We start from the raw sequence: 23,704 nt of genomic DNA, 5'->3' as shown, positions 1-23,704 counted from the left end.
CTTTAGTTAACATGAACTAATAATGAACTGCACTTCTACAGCATTTATTAATCTTTGTTAATGTGAATTTCAACATTTACTTATACATTATTAAATTGTATTAATAATGTATTAGTAAATGTTGAAAGATGCCTCAGATGCCTCAACCCCTGCGAGGACTTCAGATGACGCAAACTCTGGAAAATTGCTATTTATCCTATTCACTGTTAACATGTATTCATTACTTCCATGAGCTCATTGTTTCTACCTTAAATTAATACATTGTTAGCTGTGTTATTTGTATATGTATATTTCTGAAATTACATAATTCGGACACAGCCATCTCTGATAACAGTTTACTCTAAATTGTAATGTTGACATGCATTCTCTGTAAAACTGTTTTGAAACAATATGTATTGTGAATTGAATTAAAATCAAGAGTTGTATTTGTTAACATTAGTTAATGCATTGTGAAGTAACATGAACAAACTATGAACTGCTGTATTTTTGTTAACTAACATTAACAAAGATAATGACAAATACAGTAAGTAATGTATTGCTCATTGTTAGTTCATGTTAGCTAATATATTAATATATTAATTTATTAATGTTAATATATTAATGTTAACAAATGAACCTTATTGTAAAGTATTACAGTTATTTTAATGTTTTTTTGCAATGTTTACCCAAAAAAAAAAAAATGAATAGGGTGAACATGAGGGGTCAGTAATCATGAAAAAAAAAAAAAAAAAAAATTGCATGAACTATCACTTTGATGTGTGTTTCAGGAGTTTGTAGCCAGAGGGAGGACTGGCGTGTGAGTTACAGTCCTTCACACATCTGTGCACTAAAGGACTCATCAGTGATAATGAACTGCACTTACAAATACCCTGCTGGATATCAGATCATGAGAGTGTTCTGGACCAAAGGTGCTGTAAAAGAGGATGGAGAGTATCTAGATCTGTCTGAGGACCCTGAATACAGTCAGAGGCTTCAGTATCTGGGAGATAAACAGCAGAACTGCACCATCAGACTGAGTCATGTGACACTGAAGGATTCACGCATGTACTATTTCAGATTCACCACTGATATACCTGATGGTAAATGGATTGGTAAACCAGGAGTGACTCTTACTGTCACAGGTGAATTTCATGAGGTTTCTCTCTTCTTTTGTGCATTATGTTGAATAATAATCAGTGTATGACAGCAGCACTAGATATAATGTGTGTGTTGTGTTCAGATCTTCAGGTGGAGTCTCCTGAGAGAGTGACAGAGGGAGATTCAGTCCGTCTGACATGTAAAAGCAGCTGCACTCTGACTGACAGAGCAACATTCATCTGGTACAGAAACTCACAGAAGATGTTAACTGGGAGTAAATTCAGTAACAATCTCATTCTCAAGTCAGTCAGAAGAGAGGATGCAGGCAGATATAGCTGTGCTGTATACGGACACAATCACATCTCTCCTGCTGTTGAGCTCAATGTTACGTGTGAGTATGAATTTTATTTAGTATATGCACTTTTTTGAAGCTTCTTTCCAAATTAAGAAGGTTAGTGATATAAACTGCATGGTATCAAGTATGTGTAGCCCTAGTAATTAATGGTTTTGACAATCATTTTAGTAGAATAGTGTGTATATTTTCAGCATGACAATACCCAAAGAAATGACTTGAGTTTGGTGTGGAAGAACTTGATTTCATTTTTTTCAAGTCCAGATCTGAACCTCACTGAACACATTTGGTATGAGTTGAAACTCGTGTCTCTTGTGTCTCTGAATGAGAGCAAATCCCTGTATCCTGTGCTCTTCTCTCCTTTGTATTTGCCCTCTGCCTGTATTGTTTGATCACTGCTGCACTAATAAATCACCTGTCACCATTTACTCTGTCTCCGGGTCCCAGTTATGTAACAACAAGAGTGAAAGCATTGTTTTGAAATTAAATGTTCATCAAGCACATGCAGAAATATTTCACCTGTAGATCCTCCAGAGAGATCACAGATGTGCATGAGAGATGATTGGCCTCGTAACACTTACATGTGAGTGATTTAGTTCACTCAGTCCCAAGTAACAAACACCAGTAGCATACCTGCAAACTAGTCACTTTTCGGCGAAATTTGACGTTTTTAATCAATATGTCATTTATGTGAATCGTGTAGATCTGAACAGTTTTTTTTAGTTACAACATTAAAATTAACATGAATGAACATTAGAAGGTATGTTACCGAAATCCGTATCATCACATGTATTCGATCAATCAGTGTTTCAACCGCGGAAAGATGTCAATAAAACAGCTTGTAAAAATGTCACATTTACCTCAGAAAAGCCGTTCAATGTCCAAAAACTCATTAGTCAGCTACAAAAATTAACTTAGAGGGGAGCATTTTGCTAAATATATGCACTATAGGCTATTGAATATTCATTGTATTTGAACTTAACATGTATAAATACGTTTTATGACAGCCACCATTTAAATGTTTAGGCCTATATAAAAAATGAATAGAAACAATTATGTCACTAAAAATATTTTATACTGTTATTATAAAAATGTCCTTATGTTTATATGTAAGTAGCTTTCGAATCAATTAATTTGAACCTTTAATAATATAATGCTGTACCAATTGTGGTTCCCTGTAACATTATAGTTTACAGCATTAGTTGAGAGATGTTATTTTCTTTGAGGAAACTTACCATGTATTGTACCCAAATTAATCAATATTGAATCAAAGCTAATCAAATTAAAATAAAATTGCAAGCTTCTGAATTTAAATCGAATTCAATTGTGAAATTTGTGTCAATGCCCAGCCCTAGTGTCAATAGCGTTTTTTTTGTTTTTTTTTTTTTTTTTTTAACTTGAAGCAAATGTTGTCAAATGTTGTCAGAGTGCACCAGAATGCTTCGTTTACATGTTAAAATCACACACACACACACACACACACACACACACACACAAAATTTTATGGAGGACGATGCCCCCATGGCCCCTCTAAAATATGAACATAAACTTAGTTAGTTCATAAACATAAACTTTTTCACCTCTTTTGAGAATGTAGTACTCAAATTCAAATTCTTATCTTGCATTTTGTCTTGATTTTATATATTTCACCTGTAGATCCTCCAAAGAGCGTCTCAGTGTCCATCAGTCCATCTGGTGAAATAGTGTCAGGAGATTCAGTGACTCTGATCTGCAGCAGTGATTCAAACCCTCCTGCTCTGAACTTCAGCTGGTTTAAAGGAAGAACGATTGTAGGATCTGGAAGAATCTTCAACATCTCAAAGATCAGCTCTGATGACAGTGGAGAATACAAGTGCAGATCCAGAAATAAACATGGAGAGAAATACTCTGATGCTGTGACTTTAAACATCATGTGTGAGTTAATGATCGTCTGCATTTTGTTCACATCTACATTCATAATGTTCTAATATTTGTTGTGAATTTTAATTTTTGTCTGTTATTAGACCCTCCCAGGAATGTCTCAGTGTTGATAAACGGATCTGGTGAAATAGTGTCAGGAGATTCAGTGACTCTGATCTGCGGCAGTGATTCAAACCCTCCTGCTCTGAACTTCAGCTGGTTTAAAGGAGGAACGATTGTAGGATCTGGAAGAATCTTCAACATCTCAAAGATCAGCTCTGATGACAGTGGAGAATACAAGTGCAGATCCAGAAACAAACATGGAGAGAAATACTCTGATGCTGTGACTTTAAATGTCATGTGTGAGTTAATGATGATTTAGTAACTGTGAAATTAAATCCTCTAAATGTAGTCTGTCATCTCAAATTTATTTTGATTGTTAATAATAGCAATGTTTTTTTTTTTTTTTTTTTTTTGTGTGTGTGTGTGTGTGTGAGTTAGATCCTCCAAAGACAGTCTCGGTGTCCATCAGTCCATCTGGTGAAATAGTGTCAGGAGATTCAGTGACTCTGATCTGCGGCAGTGATTCAAACCCTCCTGCTCTGAACTTCAGATGGTTTAAAGGAGGAACGTTTGTAGGATCTGGAAGAATCTACAGCATCTCAAAGATCAGCTCTGATGACAGTGGAGAATACAAGTGCAGATCCATCAATGAACATGGAAAGAAATACTCTGATACTGTGACTTTAAACATCATGTGTGAGTTAATGATCATCTGCATTTTGTTCACATCTACATTCATAATGTTCTAATATTTGTTGTGAATTTTAATTTTTGTCTGTTTCAGACCCTCCCAGGAACGTGTCAGTGTTCGTAACTGGATCTGGTGAAATAGTGTCAGGAGATTCAGTGACTCTGATCTGCAGCAGTGATTCAAACCCTCCTGCTCTGAACTTCAGCTGGTTTAAGGAGAATGAAAGCTCAGCTGTTGGATCTGGACAGAGTTTCAGTGCACTACAGAGTGGACGCTTCTACTGTCAGGCTCACAATCAACATGGATCATTGAAATCAGCGGCTGTGTCAGTCACAGGTAAGGATTTTATTAACACACATCTTTCTTAGTTTGTAGATTTAGTTATGATATTCTTCCTCTTTCAGTTCATCGTGGTGCTGGTTGGCTTGACTGGTTGGGGATCACAGTGGCATGTTTAGGATTATTCGTCCTCATCATCATATTGTATACAATGTAAATAAAAATTTATCAACAAAGAGTAATATTTGCTTTTAAACTAATGCAGAAGTACATTTAATTATTAAATGGCACAATGAAATGACTTGTTTCTGATTCCTTTTTAACAGTCTGAAGAAAAGGATGAACAGAAGACCTGCAATACACGTGTATGAGGTGAGATGATCAAATAACCACAGAATGATATCAGTAAATCAATTAGAGCTTATTTATACATGTAGAACATATATATTATCACACTCAAGTTTCAAAAGAAAGAAAGACCATGTAGTGATTACACTTTTGATTGTCATGCAGAATCACTTGTTTTGTGATGCAAGTCCTTCTTTCTGTTTCCCTGTAGAACGATGATCCCAGTGCAAACACATATGCAGCTCTTGACCTCAAGTCCAGATCCTTTGACCTCTACGACACACTCACAGTAAGTGAAATCTCAAAAACTACACATGCAAAAAGAATGAAAGTTTAAGTCAGTTAATAAATAATCAATGTGTCTTTCACATAGACTGTCCATCCCAGACCCCAGTCGAGCTCTTCTGAATATGAGAATTTTTTAATAAAATGAGATAACTCAGATTATTTGTATCATTGTAGTGCTGATTTATGTGCTTTTTAAATATTTTTATATTTTTTTTAATTTCTTATTTCTGTTGTAGCCAAAGCAAGATACCATGGTAAGATGAGGCACAATCCAGTCAACACTTTGATCTCACCATGAGCTCCCAGGATACTCATGATGTGATCACAATGTGATCAGTGTAACCTCTCAGCGCACTAAATTTGTGCTCAAACTGAGCTTACGCACTGTAAAATGTAATTAGTTAGACTTACTTAAAAAGCATGCAAACTGATTGCCTTAAAACTAATAGTATGTTGTACTGACAAATGCTTAGTTAGTATAGTTCACTTACACAAGAGTTCTAGTAACTAAAATGAACTGTAGAGAGTACTTGAAAATTTACTTTAAATAAAATGTAATTGTTACCATTGTTGTGTTTTATGTGCTGAATGTTGAAGTCTGTGTGTGACTCAAGCATGATCAATTGCAAAATTTTGTCACAGATATTGAGGGATTATATCAACCCAAAAGGTTTTGCAAGGTGTTTATGACATAAGTGTTAGCAATAAAATAGTGAAAGATCATTATTCAACATGAAAAAGAGACTAGTTAATGACTTAGAAGTTAAATCGCTTTTTTAAAAGGAACATATTTATTATTTCCCCTCCTTTGAAACCAAATACCTGTGATTTTTTGTTCCATAGCTGCACCATGGTTCTGGGAACGTAAAAAACGTACAGTTTTCTTGACGTTAGAGGAACGTTTTTATAAGGTATGATGTCCTTCAAATGTTCTTTCAATTTAATTTTGATTTAAATTCAACATTCTAGGAACGTTGATTTGTAACATTCCAAGAACATGAAAATGTTCAGTTTTCTTAATGTTAGTAGAATGTTATTTAAAGGTTAGTATGATGTTCCTGAAACATTCTTTCAATCATTCAAACACCTGCTGTGAACAAGCACTGAAAGAAAGAGAAATAAGAACACAAACTACAACTTTCTTCAGCCACAGTCAAAATTTTAAATCAAAATTAAGTTGAAAGAACGTTTGAGGAACATCATACATTATAAAAAATATTCCTCCAATGTCAAGAAAACTGGATGTTTTTTACGTTCCCAGAACCAACACTGAACATTTAGAGAACATTCTTATAACAAAATTATGTTAGCTGTGTACAAGGCTGCTGAGGATTTGTGTTCATTGGGGGACAAAGGTGGGCCAGGATTACAGTTCGTCATCATGGGACGGATCGTGGACATCGCGAGGACCAAAACGGATATATTATTCTGTGAGTACATGTGGTTTCAAATTACAAAGAGCTCCAACTAGTGTGCCAACTTTATGACTTAAATCCCAGCTGGGTAGTTTCATTGGCAAGGCTGTCTTCTTCCTCTAGACCCCGGGGTGGGGATCAAATATAAAACTCCTGGAGTTTTATATTTGAATTCTTTTTGTCTGTGTGTGTGTGTGTGTGTGTGTGTGTGTGTGTGTGTGTGTGTGTGTGTATGAATGAATGTTGTAGTTTTTGAATTTAAGGTATAAACAATAAACATTAATTTTTTGAATGTGCTGAGCTGGGGAATGCTGATGTTATTTCCACTGTTTTGCAATGATTTGTGTGTGATCACAGTGTCCATTTAGGGGGATTATGCAGTGTGGGGTGGGAAGTAATCACTAGAGGGCAGTGCAGTGCTGGGAGGTTCACTTTTGATTGCTGTTGTCCTAGTGAGGGCATATAAGACTGATGTTTATTAGTAAATGTTATTTAAAAGATATTTCTATTATTCTGGATTATATTATCAAATGTCACTTTTTTTCTATGAAGTCTTGGTGGTGTACCCTCTGTCCTCCATATGTCTGATTAAATCTCTATTAAAACCACTAGGTTTGTTACACTATTAACCCTTAAATGCATGAATGTTTTGTCAATCATTATTCCATATTCAGGTCTTTAGTGACCAGGATCTATGTCTAACACGGATGGATCTGTCACAATAATATAAAACTCTCCTGACATTAGAGTAACAATTACAGAAGAATAAAATAAAGGATATTTTGTTAACTTTTGGAGCTTGGAAGGGTTCAGTTTGAGCAGATGTTTTATACCATCACCACTGTCCTCATTAGAGCTCATTTTCCAGTACATTCAACATCTGTCTCATATTCACGATCTCAAACATATTCTCAAAACTATCATTTTCAACATCTTCAAAATCAATATTTTGATCACTGACAGCTTCACCAGATTCTCCATCAAGACAATGACATTATTTGAATGTGTTCAGTACTTGCTCTGCAGTAAATCGCTGAGCCATTTCAAGTTTCGCTGATGATACTTCCTATTCTTTTGTTTTCTGCCTGCAGGAACTATGAGTGAAACGTCACTTCATCATTGTGTATCAGACATTGACACCTTGTGGAATAAAAGTGAATTGCACTTATTCAGTCATCAAAGATTGAATTGTTATTGTGCAGAAAAAAATATACTTACACTGTTACACACCTCGGGTCATTAGTGACCCTATACAATTCTTACATAAAATGAATGGGAAAACAGGCATTCTTAATATTTATTTATTTTTTTCCTTGTTATATTATTTGTAATGAATCAATTGAGAAATACTAAGAAGGTTGACGTCTAACTTAAAAAAAAATAATGAGGAGGAGGGTAGTGAATGACGCCCTGGGTCACGAAAGACCGTTTAAGGGTCAAAGAAATGTAATTTCGCCAAAGAAGAACTTTTGTTTTAAATAAATGTTCATTTAAATGCAGCCTACTTCAATGTTATATGTTACCATATCATCACGCTTAACACGATTTGTTTTTAACAGTGGATTTGGATGATGAAGAGCTGATCAGCGAATCTCTACTGGAGACAAGCTATGGGAGTCAGAAATCAAAGAGGCAATGATGTCGTCGGTGAGCGAATATCACTGAACAACTGAATGATATTTGGTCTCTATGTAGACAGAATACATTACAAAATAATACACTAGGCTGTAGGGCCGTGAAACTTGTGAATGATGCTCTTATTAGTTGTGCCATCACCGTTTAGTGACGTCATTGTATGTTCAGGGGAAAACTGAAGTTGGTCCCAACGCCTTTTAATTGTTGTTTTGGATCCTGCAATTATTAATTTACAAATTAAGCACCGCAGAGATGGTCTTATTGTTGGGAGATATGAGGGTCTGTGGCTTAACCATTGAAAAAAAAAGTAAAGCAGGGGTCTCCAAACCTGCTTCTGGAGGGCTACTGTCCTGCAGAGTTTAGCTCCAACCCTGCTCCCTGCAAATTACAGCCTTGACATTGAATTTCGTTCAGAGTTATGCGACAGTCAATCACTGTTTGCGGATTCTATAAATGAATGAGAAGTGCTGTAAACTGAATCATACCTCTTGTGCTATTGTCCTGGACTTCTCTTATAAAACAACATTTTTTGTGTGTGTAAACTATAAAAATAAATGAATCCAAAATGAATGTTTAAGAGCAAACATGTGTAAGATTAACCGATTGGCTGTCGATTAATTTAATGATAAGCTATTTCCTCACAAAAGTGGTTTATTCAGCATATGAAGCCTATCTTCCATTGTCATCCATTCAAGTGGCTTTGCTAATGTCCACCAAATGCACTGACAAATGGTATGATGGAAAAAAATTACTTGATGATGACACATATCCGCCTTTGATCTCGTAGGTGTCTGAGCTATTATGAGAAGTGAAAACTGTCCATCTTGACTGCACGTATTTCTCTCTATCTCTGACTGCAGCAGACTATTCTTGTCTATTTTCAAGGTGAGGCGCATCTTAAAAGAGACTACGAAAACAACCCAGCACTACACGTCCTCTACAGGCAAAACTTCAAATACATTACTCTTTGTTCCGCAAATGCTTTCTCATTTCTACTTATATAGGATGCACATGAGCTTCAAGATCTGGTACTTCTGTTGCTATGTGTTAGTCAGCCAAACAAATACCATTTGGGACAAATGGGACACTAATGCTGTCTAAGGATCCCAGGTACTATATAGACCCCCTTGGGATATTGACAATTCAACAACATCAGCAAAATTCTGCTTATAACTACAGATGTTAGAGCAACAGGTCTGTGATGTCAGCACTCGTCTGTTCATCACTCATGAGGGTCACATGATCATACGTTCTACTGGAGAGATGCTGCTGTGAGAAAGGAAACTATTTATGGCCAAGAGTTTCATGAGACATCAGAGAAGTGACACAAGGCCTCTGCCAGAATACAAATCTTAAAAGGTCTCATATTATAAAACTTTTAGTCATAAGGATGCATGTTCAATATTCTGTTACTCTGTTAATTACTGATAAGTTCGTATTGTTTGTTTTATTACCACTTAGCTATTAATTAGTCAAGGTTTATCAAATGCACAATCAAACAATTATTTTATTGGTCCTATAGGAACAATTTAAATATACAGTTATGTTTAAAAGCATGCTCATGAGCATCTCAACAGACTGACATAAAGTTTCACCAGTTTAACCAGTTCATTTTATTACTTGAGTCTTCAGTTGTCCCTGTTGTTGGTTGCCCTGTTGCTGTGTTTAACTTTGCTTCTGCTATATCAGCACTGGGTGAAGTCATATCCTCATGTTAAATATAAGGTGTTGATCTCACTCTGAAACCCAATACTGGTTTCATCCTGTTCATGTCACTGGTCATGAGTGTTGGTGAAACAGGTAAGAGCATCATTTACTAATCGATCTTTACATTCAAATATGTTATAGGGGAGACTGGGGCTAGTTGTCACATAGTAACTATAAGGTTTAAGGTCAACAGTTCAAGTGGTTTTGTATCTTGGTTACAAATACCTATTTAAATCTGCCTTAGATTATAATAATTCAGTATCATCGTGTATTGTAACATCTGTTGGGTGTCAAATGAACACAATAAAAGCACATTAAGACGCAAAACATTTTTAGGTGTATCTCTATACATAAAGTGACTTTTAAAAAAATAAATCTACCTTTAGAAATATTAACTGGAGTAAAAAGTGTGACAACTAACCTTGGCTAACATTTGTACTAATTGATTTTTGGAGATAAAATGCTGTTGTTGATGTATATATTTTATATGATTTTCCCAGCTCAGTGGGTAAACATCCTTGAAGTTAAAACTTATAAAAACTTTATCTGTTGATTTAGTTGTGGTTTTTAGTAAATATTAGCCTATTAAAAAGACCAACATGTTGTTTTTGAAGTTGGTTTCATTTTTATAATCTTAACCCATAAGACTATCAACAGCTTTTATTGTAGATGGGGCTCAATTTGAACTGGCCAGAAAGAGGAAGTTAAGCTTAAATAAACCGTTTCTAAACCAGTCACAATGAGTCTGGTTGAACCTCAATAAACACCAGCATCAAAACCGATAACTAAATAATATTTACATGTTTAGTTTTTGTACTATAAAAATAACAAGAGTTTAAAACACACTTAAATTTAACAGAAATAAGTCACTGTACATTTGTTGTAGGTTTTGCAATGCTGATGTCAGTCAGAATGGCTCCTCCTCTTCCTCTGATATTTCTGCTCATGATTCACGGTGAGTCTCTGCAACACTTCAGAAACACTCAAGAGATTTTGCATACCACATTTTATATGCACAACTGCTGCTACTTTGATCAGTATGCATTCTGTGTTTCAGGGGTTTCTAGTGCTGATTGGGGTGTGAGTTACAGTCCTTCACACATCTGTGCACTAAAGGACTCATCAGTGATAATGAGCTGCACTTATACATACCCTACTGGATATCAGATCAAGAGAGTGTTCTGGACCAAAACACAAGTTAGAAATACAGAACATCCAGATCTGTCTGAGGTCCCTGAATACAGTCAGAGGCTTCAGTATCTGGGAGATAAACAGCAGAACTGCACCATCAGACTGAGTCACGTGACACTGAAGGATTCACACGAGTACTATTTCAGATTCATCACTGATAAGGATGATGGTAAATGGATTGGTGTTCCAGGAGGGACTCTTACTGTCACAGGTGACTTTCATGAGGTTTCTCTCTTCTTCTGTACATTATGTTGAATAATAATCAGTGTATGACAGCAGCACTAGATATAATGTGTGTGTTGTGTTCAGATCTTCAGGTGGAGTCTCCTGAGAGAGTGACAGAGGGACATTCAGTCCGTCTGACATGTAAAAGCAGCTGCACTCTGACTGACAGAGCAACATTCATCTGGTACAGAAACTCACAGCCATTAACTGAGAGAAGAGACAGAAACAATGAACTCCTGCTGCAGTCAGTCAGAAGAGAGGATGCAGGCAGATATAGCTGTGCTGTAGACGGACACAATCACACCTCTCCTGCTGTTCAGCTCAATGTCATGTGTGAGTATTGACTTTTTCTCTTTAAAGCTAGTGAACTTCTGCAAAAATCAAATGTCACAGAGGCCACGTTCACACAGCAGCAGAATATGGTTTTCAGTCCTGTATTTGAGTCCTTAATACGGTTACGTTCACACACAGTACGGTTATTTACAGGTGTGACAACCGCATTTTATAACCGAACTCACACCCGTAAATTTTCAGGACTCACAACTGCATTCTCTGAATTTTCGCGCTGTGTGAACGGAACAGGACTGGACAACTAGTTGTCTATCACGTCATACAGTGCAAGAGAGCCGGTGTTTTGTGAGTGGTTTCGCTTTAAGTAACTTACAGATATAAGCTGTGTGTCATCTTAAGGTGTTATGCCGCGTTCCAGGCAACCCATAACCCGTGTATTTCCAACCTTCTACCCGTGAAAGTGCACTGGAATGGCGGTCAAACCCGTGACTTCCCACCCATGAACTCGTACTAGATCGATGTACTCCCAGTTCTGCGCTCTGATGTCACATAGCCCGCGAAACAACAATGTTGTTTATGCAAGCGTTTATGCAAGTGCACGTAAAATAAAAGGTATAACAGCTTCTCTTCCCTTATGCGCCGTTTTTAAATAAGCAAGGAGTAAGCACCTTTGGCGATAGAAATAATTGTAAATGAGCATAAGCCCTGTACGGTCCGCCATGCTGGTTTGTTTACACTCAGACAGTTTGGCATGACTTGCCTGGAACGCTACAAAGTCGTGAGTCATGGTTTGAAGTCGTGACTTACGGGCTCAAAAAACTGCCTGGAATGCAGCATTAGATCCAATCACTGTTTTCCACCGGAGTGGCTCCTGTCAGTTTTGTGTTTCTTTTCCAAATTCAAATGCCATGTCATTCACGAGACGTCGCAAAGGACATGACACGTGAGTGCAACGGTTAAACACTCCGGCTATCGCGTGTTTACATGCTGCTGTTGGTTAATGAAGTATGAATGGATACATTCGCGGTTCAATTGGTCTCTTGTCATGTCAAATGTGATGAGACTTTTCAGTTTTATGGACGTCGCCATCTTTAATATTATGTTGGTCACTGTCGTTATGGTTACTAGTAAGAGAATATGGGCTTGACTCTCGTTGCACGTTCATACAGACAGTGTTCCAGACGCTACTGTAAGTTGTTGTGTGAACGGGACATTTCGAGACTCACACCTGTATGTAAATGCGGTTGAACGTGGCCAGAAGCTACGGTCTTTAGTCTTTGTTTGCACAACTCTGACGCTGGTTAAAATAGCTCTCAAAGCAGTGCGTGTAAATTTCTCCTATGAGAGACAATAAACAGAACCTTGACCTTGACTTTGAGTAGGACCAGTCACATATAAATAAATACTGAATGTACTACTTCTACCTGAGACCTGTAGTTCCTCCAGTGAATCCTGATCTCCATCAGTCCGTCTGCTGAAATAATGTTTTTATTTATCGGTCCTTGGTGTCCAGCTGACCCCGCTGACAGTTTCCTTCATTTTTAAAATGGGTACCCTTCATCTCAGGGGCATGAGACTCTGTAACTTTTCCTAAATAATCTATCTAAACATGCACAAAGAATCTGGGCTTGATTTGGTTGTTCTAAAAGTGTGTAAAAAAAAAATCACAGATTTAGTCCCTTGGGGTCAGATTGACCCCACATTGAAAATGAATGGGAAAATTTAAAAAATGTACTTTTTTTTTTTTCATTTCATTTGTCAAAAAAAAAAAAAAAAAATCCAGAATAAATCTGAAATGTTCTACATTTAAATAAAGGTCTGGTCCTAGACCATAAACTCAAAGTGGAACAAACTTTCTATCTCATACACACACACACACATACACACACAAAAACACAAACACACGCACACACACATGTGTGTGACTGCAACAGAGGGCATTTCTGTAGAAACTGGCAAATAAAATCAACAAAACTGGCCTAAATCTGAAAATTTTTATATGTAAATAAAGGTCTGGTCCTTGACCATAAACACAAAGTCGAACGAACTTTCTATCTCATACACACACACATACACACACACAAACACACACATGTGTGTGACTGCAACAGAGAGCATTTTTATAGAAACTGGCAAATAAAATCAACAAAACTGGCCTAAACCTAAAAAAAATTTACATGTAAATAAAGGTCTGGTCCTTGACCATAAACACAAAGTCGAACAAACGTTCTATCTCATACACACACACATACACACACATAAACACAAATACACACAGTCCCTATTGAGTCCCTATTGACCTCTATTGGATATACAGTGGGTACGGAAAGTATTCAGACCCCCTTAAATTTTTCACTCTTTGTTATATTGCAGCCATTTGCTAAAATCATTTAAGTTCATTTTTTTTCCTCATTAATGTACACACAGCACCCCATATTGACAGAAAAACACAGAATTGTTGACATTTTTGCAGATTTATTAAAAAAGAAAAACTGAAATATCACATGGTCCTAAGTATTCAGACCCTTTGCTGTGACACTCATATATTTAACTCAGGTGCTGTCCATTTCTTCTGATCATCCTTGAGATGGTTCTACACCTTCATTTGAGTCCAGCTGTGTTTGATTATACTGGTTGGACTTGATTAGGAAAGCCACACACCTGTCTATATAAGACCTTACAGCTCACAGTGCATGTCAGAGCAAATGAGAATCATGAGGTCAAAGGAACTGCCTGAAGAGCTCAGAGACAGAATTGTGGCAAGGCACAGATCTGGCCAAGGTTACAAAAAAATTTCTGCTGCACTTAAGGTTCCTAAGAGCACAGTGGTCTCCATAATCCTTAAATGGAAGACGTTTGAGACGACCACAACCCTTCCTAGAGCTGGCCGTCCGGCCAAACTGAGCTATCGGGGGAGAAGGTAAAGAAGAACCCAAAGATCACTGTGGCTGAGCTCCAGAGATGCAGTCGGGAGATGGGAGAAAGTTGTAGAAAGTCAACCATCACTGCAGCCCTCCACCAGTCGGGGCTTTATGGCAGAGTGGCCCAACGGAAGCCTCTCCTCAGTGCAAGACACATGAAAGCCCGCATGGAAGGACTCCAAGATGGTGAGAAATAAGATTCTCTGGTCTGATGAGACCAAGATAGAACTTTTTGGCCTTAATTAAGCGGTATGTGTGGAGAAAACCAGGCACTGCTCATCACCTGTCCAATACAGTCCCAACAGTGAAGCATGGTGGTGGCAGCATCATGCTGTGGGGGTGTTTTTCAGCTGCAGGGACAGGACGACTGGTTGCAATCGAGGGAAAGATGAATGCGGCCAAGTACAGGGATATCCTGGACGAAAACCTTCTCCAGAGTGCTCAGGACCTCAGACTGGGCCGTGACTGTCCATGACTGTTCTTGAATGGCCCAGTTAGAGCCCTGACTTAAACCCAATTGAGCATCTCTGGAGAGACCTAAAAATGGCTGTCCACCAACGTTTACCATCCAACCTGACAGAACTGGAGAGGATCTGCAAGGAGGAATGGCAGAGGATCCCCAAATCCAGGTGTGAAAAACTTGTTGCATCTTTCCCAAAAAGACTCATGGCTGTATTAGATCAAAAGGGTGCTTCTACTAAATACTGAGCAAAGGGTCTGAATACTTAGGACCATGTGACATTTCAGTTTTTCTTTTTTAATAAATCTGCAAAAATGTCAACAATTCTGTGTTTTTCTGTCAATATGGGGTGCTGTGTGTACATTAATGAGGAAAAAAAATGAACTTAAATGATTTTAGCAAATGGCTGCAATATAGCAAAGAGTGAAATATTTAAGGGGGTCTGAATACTTTCTGTACCCACTGTATGTGGTCATTACACTTTCTTTCTTTAACTATAATTCCTAAAGTTTTTCCACAAACCTGTAGATGGCAGTATTCTATCCCTAACACATAGAGCAATGTCCAAATACAATTTAGATTTAATTAAGTTCATCATTAAAGTGATTTTTTCATTAAAAATCAATTTTTCATAAGCCAATTTATGACATGGTTAAGTAATTGTGCAGTAAATAGGTAAAAAAAAAAAAAAAAAATATCCACAAAAACACAGCATAAATGCGTAGATAAGAAGTAAATAAAAAAAATGATATATAGTTTATCATATAAAAAATGTATATTTCCTTATGCAATCGCTCTGTAAAAGTTTGGGGTCAATTTGACCCCAAGGGACTAAATCGTCGGTACAATTAAGGGACCTACATGTCATGTGTAAGTTAATAATGATTCAGAAACTGTGGTAACAAACAAATTAGTGGATTAGCAATCACAAAACATGAATATATTTTTTATTTAACAGTTTATTTTGTCTGTTTCAGATCCTCCCAGGAACGTCTCAGTGTTGATAAATGGATCTGGTGAAATAGTGTCAGGAGATTCAGTGACTCTGATCTGCAGCAGTGATTCAAACCCTCCTGCTCTGAACTTCAGCTGGTTTAAGGAGAATGAAAGCTCAGCTGTTGGATCTGGACAGAGTTTCAGTGCACTACAGAGTGGACGCTTCTACTGTCAGGCTCACAATCAACATGGATCTCAGAGATCAGACGCTGTAACTGTGACTGTTAAAGGTAGAGCAGCTCATATACTTACATTACTCTTTCTAAAGTGAAGAAAATGAATCTGTTCAGATGTTTTACTCTTTTCTCAGTTGTAGGACGTCTGGTGATATTATACATTTCTATTGGAGTGGTTTGTGGTGCTGCAGTTATTTTCATGATGGTGCTGATTTGGTAAGATGTGTGTAGTATGGGATTGCAGATACTTGTATTCTGTCTTAACCTCTTTTTTATAAACAACCAGGGCTGCATTTCTCAAAACCATTGTAAGCCGATGTAGGTCATAGAACTATTGGCACCAATGGTCTCTACAATCAAATTAACTCACGATGCTTTTGAGAAATGCAGCTCTGTATAAAGGAAATAATCAGTTATCAGGCTAACTTGGGTGTTTCTATACATATTGATTTCATTGAAAGATTTTTGGGGGTGAGCTTAAGAAATAAAAACTGAAGTATATCCCGTATCAGCAGGTTGAAAATGAAAATCGGGTTGACGTCTAAACCCAATGTTTGTTTGACATCAAGCTGCAAAGTTGGGCAGATGTTGAATTTTGGATGGAATAAACACCACAAAAAAAAGTGAAACGCATGGCAGCACAAGGTGCCAAACAAAATGAAGACAGTATATGATCACTCTATGCTGATTATATTTTTATCATCAACAAGTAACCATCATCTGATCATATATTGTATTGCTTTTCTTGCCATAACTAACACAATTATATCAGCCAGAAAAAAAGAAAAAATAACAAAAAAAAATGTTAAAAATTCAAGAGTCAAACTGAAAACAAACGCTGATCACCATAATGGTGATGTTTTCAACAAATCGAAACAAGCTAAACTTTTTCAACAAATCATTAACTTTTAATCCTCTATTAATTCTCAATAAGAGCTTCTGTAGACGTATGACAGAAATAAAGTCAGTCTGGTTAGTAATAGTGAAGCTGGTAGTAATAAGTGATGCTGCCATGCATTTCACCCTTTTTTAGTTTTTTTTTTTTTTTTTTTTTTTTTTTACCATGCAGTGCTTATTACAACCAAAATTTGACATCTGTCTGAAATTGGAGCTTGACGTCAAACAAACGCTGGATTTAGGTTCTAATTTTCAAACAAAATCTGACGTTTGACCAACGTTGGATTAGTTGGAGTCCAATGTCTTATTGACATAAACATACTGTGCCTGCTGGGATAGTTCAGACAAACTAAACAGATTTCCAAATAAAAATCTGATCACCTTTTTTTTTTCTTTTTTTAAGGAGAAACAGGTGGATGAAAAAGAGAAATGACACACAGGAGTCTCAGGTGAGAAAAATGCATTTAGTTATCAGTAGTTTACTGATCAGGTAAACAGACTGGTATCTAAAAGATTGGGCAGCAGGGTGGTTCAGTGGTTAGTGCTGTTGCCTTACAGCAAAAACGTTTGAGCCCCAGCTGAGACAGGAGTCCTTTTTGTGTGGAGTTTGCATGTTCTCCCCGTGTCGGTGTGGTAAAAATGCAAACATCCAGTTTCCCCCCACAGTCTAAAGACATGCAGGTTAGGTGAATTGGAGAGAGAGTGTGTGTGAGAGGTGCTTTCCCCTGCTTTTGGCCCAAGAAACTGGGACCCTAGAAGGTTGTATAAGGATTAATGAATGAATGAATTTAAAAGATTGAAAGTCTGAATGTAGTTGTGAAATTATCTAGTAAATGACTTTTATTTATATTCTATCTATTCTGTTTTTTTTACTTTAATGGCAAAGATGAATCATGACAGACGCAAAGCTTGTGATGTTGAATTGACTGAACCTGTGTATCAAAATGTAATGGTAAGTGTTTAAACCGAAGTTTTCCTACAAAAAAAACTAAACTCTCCTCACCTTTGGCCAAATGAAATTAAACACTTGAATATCAAATGTCTATAGATTAAGTATATGGTACACAGAATATAATTTACTGTTATGGATCAAATAACTCAAGTATACCAAATAGAAATGTGAAGTGTATTATTTATTAATGTATTCATTCATTCACTCATTCATTCATTCATTCTTTCTTTCTTTCTTTCTTTCTTTCAGCTTGACGGGAAGATGTCATAGTGTGGTACACATAGCGAAACATTTTACAGCTTTCTGTATCTCTGATGTGTGGAGCCCTGAAAAGCAACATGAATTGATAAAAAAAAGTGTGTAATTAAGTGTTTTAAACATTGACATCAAATGTTTTAAACATTAAAAACATTGACAGCCAATCAGAATCCATCCTGCTTTAAAGAACTTGAGCATTTAAAGTGACAGAATAAACATAACTGTGAACGAGCCTTAAGCCTCATTGTTTATGTTTTCAAAGCAGAAAATAAAGATCTGATATTGCAGTAGTTTAAAGTATTCTTTCATTCAATGTCTCAGTATAACAGCATAAATAACAATACACTTAGAGACTGGTAGAAGGGCACACACCGTACTGTGCTAACAGTACTTACATGCCATACTTTGCGTGGTCTTTGCACCCCCTGCTGGTGACCATATTCCAGTGCATTTAGTTTCTTTGTAAAAATGAAAGCGTACCTGTGATTTTAGATGTCTAATCTTAACAAACTGCTATAAAATCAGCCCATACGATTGGTAGTTTTGTGTGAAGAACAACTTAATGAAATGTAAGTAATTTCACACTTTTTTCAGACAAGGCTTAAGCCTAGTCCCAGACTAAAATGCATGTTTGAGCTGTTTTAACTGAAAAGAACTTGCACTGATATGTCTTAAAATACATCAGTGTCATTGTTTTGTCTAAAGATGCACACCAGTAATGATTTTTATTTTTTTCTAAGGCATGTTTATAAAAGCTACTTAAAAGTCTTAATTGAACTAAGCCTTGTCTGTGAAACCAGGCATGATAAGGTTAGAGTCCACCCCTCTTGTGGACTCAACGGACATGCGCTGGCGGCCATTGTAAGTGCACAAGACCACAAGTGGACATGAAGTGAGCAGTTTGAGACAGGCCCTTTTTTTTTTTTTTTTTTTAATTAGTTTCGAAAGGGAACTCAACACTGCGTTTGACACGCTTTGGGGAACGCCTCCTCATGAACCGGTGTCTGAAAACAATTATCAAATCACGACAATCCTATTGGCCGGTGACAGCCTATGACGTCATCATTGCGCGACTCGGAAGTATATAAGGAGCGCCTAGAGAAGCAGTCAGTATCTTTTCGTCTTCAGGGACTGTTTTGTTTTAAAGCAAGCAATATCAAACCGGTATTAAGGTAACACTTATTATGTCTGACAAACATTTCAGGAAGTGTGTGCATCCGTGTCCCATAGTGTTGACATCTGATCACACACATAAATCAAGCGTTAGCGTCAGTTCTGGCAGGTCACGTCAGTCAAGCTCGCATCAGCTGACTCCCAGGTCACTCCCGTCTACCTATAGGAATACGACGCCTATCACAGCATCCATATATAAGCTCCTCAGTATTATCAGCAGCTATTGCATTTCTCAGGAGCTAATTACCCTCCTCCATCCCCAGCTCCTCCTCTATTCAGTCAGGATTGGCCTTATGATTCCCCTGAATCAAACTAATTCTTGAAATATGTGTATGTTAAGCATGTTAAATTATTGACTTTAATTATATCTGCATATGTTGGTTCTGTTCTGTTACCCTAAGGGGGGTAACTGCTCTCCCTGCTCTTATCCATGCTAGGCTGCATGGATGCACAGGAAGTTCTTGTCCAGAACAGAACCACACTGCCAATACAAACTCTATGCTATTATCCATCATATTTGATGATAGTGGTCCTAACAAAACTTATAACGTTGTCTTTTATGAGAACAAAAGAGCATGCACAGGCAGTTCTTGTGGGCAGTTCAGGCAGTTCTCTTCTGTTCCTCGAGAGGAGAAGGACCGGCAGCTGCGCCTAATGGTTCGGGTCTTACTCTTGCTGAGGCAGAGTAGAGACTAGATCATGGGGTTCTCAGCTGGAGCTTGTTGAAGAGTTGAAGGGGTGAAATTCCCCATGACCTTCGACGGCTGACGGGAGAGAGCTGTGGGATTATGATGATGTGTTGTCTTTGACATCATTAGATCGATAGATTAGGTATATAAGAAAATCTAAAGTTGTGTGCAAAGAACATGCCATGCATTTCTGTAATATAATAAAATATAAAATATTGATCCTTGATCAAAAATGTCTCTTAAAATAAAACCTATTTTTCCTTACAACTCACCAGTATATCAGTACAATCAAAAATATTAACCTGAGTGTTCCTTTTTTAACTGAGTGGCTTGAAATGTATAATAATAAATGTAATAAATGTATAACTTATACAAACATGGCTGCATCTCAAAATAGGAAAGAACAAAGTGGCACATTTGCAACATTTTAATAAAACTGTTAACTTGTACCTAAACCCCAGTGTATCAGAGAAAGATGTTTAGCTTCAAGGAAGACCAAACCCAGGGGAGTTTTGCATGCCATAATCCATGGCTTCTTGAAACTCTTCATAACTGGGTAAGATTGGAATTTTGATTGTGTTTGTACATACATTTGCCATGGGAAAGCGTGAGCTCTTTTGAAAACCTAGCTTTGGCTGTGGTTGTATTGCTGCAGGAGGAACTTCTTTCAGTCCAGTCCCAAACATAAGCACGTCTTCCAAGGAAGAACTAGCCTCTTTTTCTAGGGGGAGCAAAAGAAAAATATTAGACATGTTTTTTTATTTTATTTATTTATTTATTTATTTTTTTGGTACTTTATATCTATTTGCTGTAGTGATAATTCCGCACATTCCTTATAATTCTAACGTATATAATACCTTCCAGGTAGAGCAGATAATCTCGCCAGTAGCTCAGTACCCTGGCCTCCTCCTGACGGTTGGTGCTACCAGGCTGACTGAACTGATGGCACCAAAACAATGGCACTGACATATTTTAAGATTCGAAAGAATGAAATTCTGTGACTAATTTCTATATTGTACATATTTAGGCATATGTTACACATTCATCATTTATGGTCTACCTTCCAGTACACAGAATAAAGGTTTTTTTTTTTTTTTTTTTTGGCTTTTTTTTGGGGTGTAGCACATCATTATCAAAGGATCTGATAAGAATATTAGATTAAACATACATGTTTATATTTCATTGACCTTGGTTGGTAATGGCCACCAAAACATCAGATTATGTTGTTGAATAAATTGACATTTTGAGAGATTAAATTAGACTCAAACTGAAATTTTAACCCTTTTGATACCAGATATTAATAATGATGATCAGGCTAAAAATGAACAATAATAACATTTAAGAGAACATGTCAAACAGTTTGTCAAACATACGGTTTGTACAGCTATTGAGATATCATTAATGTGGGTAGTTTTGTGTCAGTTGATAAAAGTAAATTTCTTAAAGTTGTTTGTAATCCCAGTCTAACAGATTACCTCAACGAGGGCCTTCCTGACCTCATCGTCATGAATGTCCTCAATTAGGGCTTCAGTTGTCTTTACTTTACCAATTAAGTAAAGGAAAAAGTTCGGTGAAAGGCATTGAGGCCCTGGACCGCCATTAACATGAGACACAGCAATCATCCGTCCAATATTAAAATATTCATTTTCTTCTGCAGCTAAAAATGGCAATATTTAAACGTTAGGACACAATGATTTACAACATTGTAAAACATCATAAAAGTATTACCTTTGCTATCAAAGGAGAGGTATTTGGCATTGTCTTTGCCTTCAAATATCATCATTGTTTTGATAATGTCCATCAAAAGAGTCAGAAATTCTCCAGTTGGCCCCCTGCTGTCCAAGGCCTCTTCAGTCAGCCTGGCATCGTCTGTGAATTTCACCATCAAGCTGCAGGTGGGATCAAATGAGGATCGCCTGAAACCTCTTAAGGCACCATCCCAGACATTCGCCCGGTTAATGTTAAATCTGCTACAGGATGTTTTTTTTAAGATTTTGTGCCAGATTTGACACTATGTCTGCAGCTGTCAACCCATCATGTCCATCACTGGAAAGAAAAAAACAAAAAACAAAAAACAATCCACAAACAGCAAACTCTACTTCCTCAAGATCTGAGGAACTGCTGTCAATGGTGATAGGTGCATAGATATGGGTATATGTACCGTGGAAGGGAGAACAACAATAACAGTTAATCCAGAAAGTATTCTGAAACAGATGTTGTGTTGTTTTGGCTGTAGTCCATAACTTTGGTCTAATAGTTCTATTTCAAATCCAGTGAAATATTATGTAAAATTATGCCTTCTGACTGACCTGTAGAAGTCACATGACCTAGGTTCACCCACTGAGGTGGTTGTATGTTTAGGTCTTGTTGCTCTCTTGGCCTGTAGCACCGACAAAATCACACAGCCCAATAAGAATTTAGAATAATAATCACAGAATTAACCAGAAAATGAACAAATTCTGGTGTATTATATTACAGAATATGATATACTTGCTCATTAGATGACTGGGATGTTGATGCCACAGATGTTGTGGCTGACCTAAAACATACAAACAAATTAATAAAAATTATCATTGTGTTGTAAATAACATAAAATGCTTTCTTTATATCAATTTTAAAAATAAGTGCACTAAAACATACATTCATATAGCTGGCACAGGGAGAAAAAAAAAAGTGTCAGCAGAAATTTCACTTACCACTGTCTATGCTCTGGTGTACTTCTTTCAGGACTTGACCAAAGCTGTGAGGTGTATAAAATCCTAAACTCATTCATAGCCTTAACACTGTATATGCTTTTCCTTTTCTAATGATTGACAAGTCCAGGAGATCTTACTGCATTATAGCTGTACTGTAAGCACTGACATGCTGAACACCTAAATTCCTGAGATGTACCTACCACTGTGTCAGAAAGAGGTGACATATTGGGTTGTGCCCTAACAACAACATCATCATCCTCATCTTCTGAAACGGAGTCATCTTCATGACCTCACAAAAAATTTTGTGATCAATCTCTATTTCAAATGACGTTTCCAGTACTTAAAGTACTGTACTTATAACAGAAACTATTTAGTTTTTAGTTTAAATGCACATAAAATATATATTAAACATACTACTTTAATACTGTCTCTTTGACAACAAATCCTCAAGGGTACAGATGTACAGAGTAATCCTTTGATATGCCTTTCCAATGGCCTCTTTGTATTGTCCAATGGTAAAAGGTAATATTTTTTTTTATCAGAGAGCCATCTGGGTAAAGCAAGACATATTCTCCATCTTCCATGTCTTGGTTGAAATCTTTTTGTTTTTTCACAGCAGCTGGTAAAAGTTGCTCAGATGACCACTGGGGGTCAACATGTAGAGGTAGGTTTCTTCCTCTCATGGGCTTGAAGCCATTCTTGGTCTTGCTCATGATCCCAATAGAAATCCAGACCATCAGACAGAAAAGGCGGAATACAAATGATAATACTGTTCTGTCTGACAACTTCATTAACTTAATAAAATATTAGCTTACCTTTACTGTTTTATTTGATTTCTTTTTACTTTTTGAGAATGATTTCCTTTCAGTTTCTTTTAGTTCTCTGTATTTCATGAACTGGAGAACAGCTGAAGCTGACTTCACTGGAATGGCACATGCATCAGTCACTGAAACACACACACACACACACAATCAAAAACAGAGAGAAAAAGATTGACGAGACTGAAAAGATTATACGTTTTTATA

General features: G+C 36.9%; 1 protein-coding gene and 1 long non-coding RNA gene across 3 annotated transcripts in view; both read left to right on the top strand.

Moving 5' to 3' along the window:
• LOC127503995 (hemicentin-1-like) overlaps nt 1-23,704 on the top strand; it is a 196,558-nt gene that overhangs the window by 56,912 nt on the left and 115,942 nt on the right. Inside the window, exon 6 of one of the 2 annotated variants that reach the window (XM_051878295.1) lies at nt 10,812-11,156. The exons of the other annotated variant lie outside the window; for it this stretch is intronic. Within the exon in view, the coding sequence (XP_051734255.1) occupies nt 10,812-11,156 (345 nt within the window). The remainder of the gene's footprint in view (nt 1-10,811; nt 11,157-23,704) is intronic. 2 annotated transcript variants of the gene reach the window in all.
• Nucleotides 16,237-18,411, top strand: LOC127504282 (uncharacterized). Its single transcript, XR_007927332.1, has 3 exons — nt 16,237-17,360; nt 17,798-17,863; nt 18,113-18,411. It is a non-coding gene; the product is annotated as an uncharacterized LOC127504282 (long non-coding RNA).

This window comes from Ctenopharyngodon idella, chromosome 2, assembly GCF_019924925.1.
Source record: "Ctenopharyngodon idella isolate HZGC_01 chromosome 2, HZGC01, whole genome shotgun sequence".
In the NCBI taxonomy this organism is placed as follows: domain Eukaryota; kingdom Metazoa; phylum Chordata; class Actinopteri; order Cypriniformes; family Xenocyprididae; genus Ctenopharyngodon; species Ctenopharyngodon idella.
This window is presented reverse-complemented; position numbering and strand designations above follow the sequence as displayed.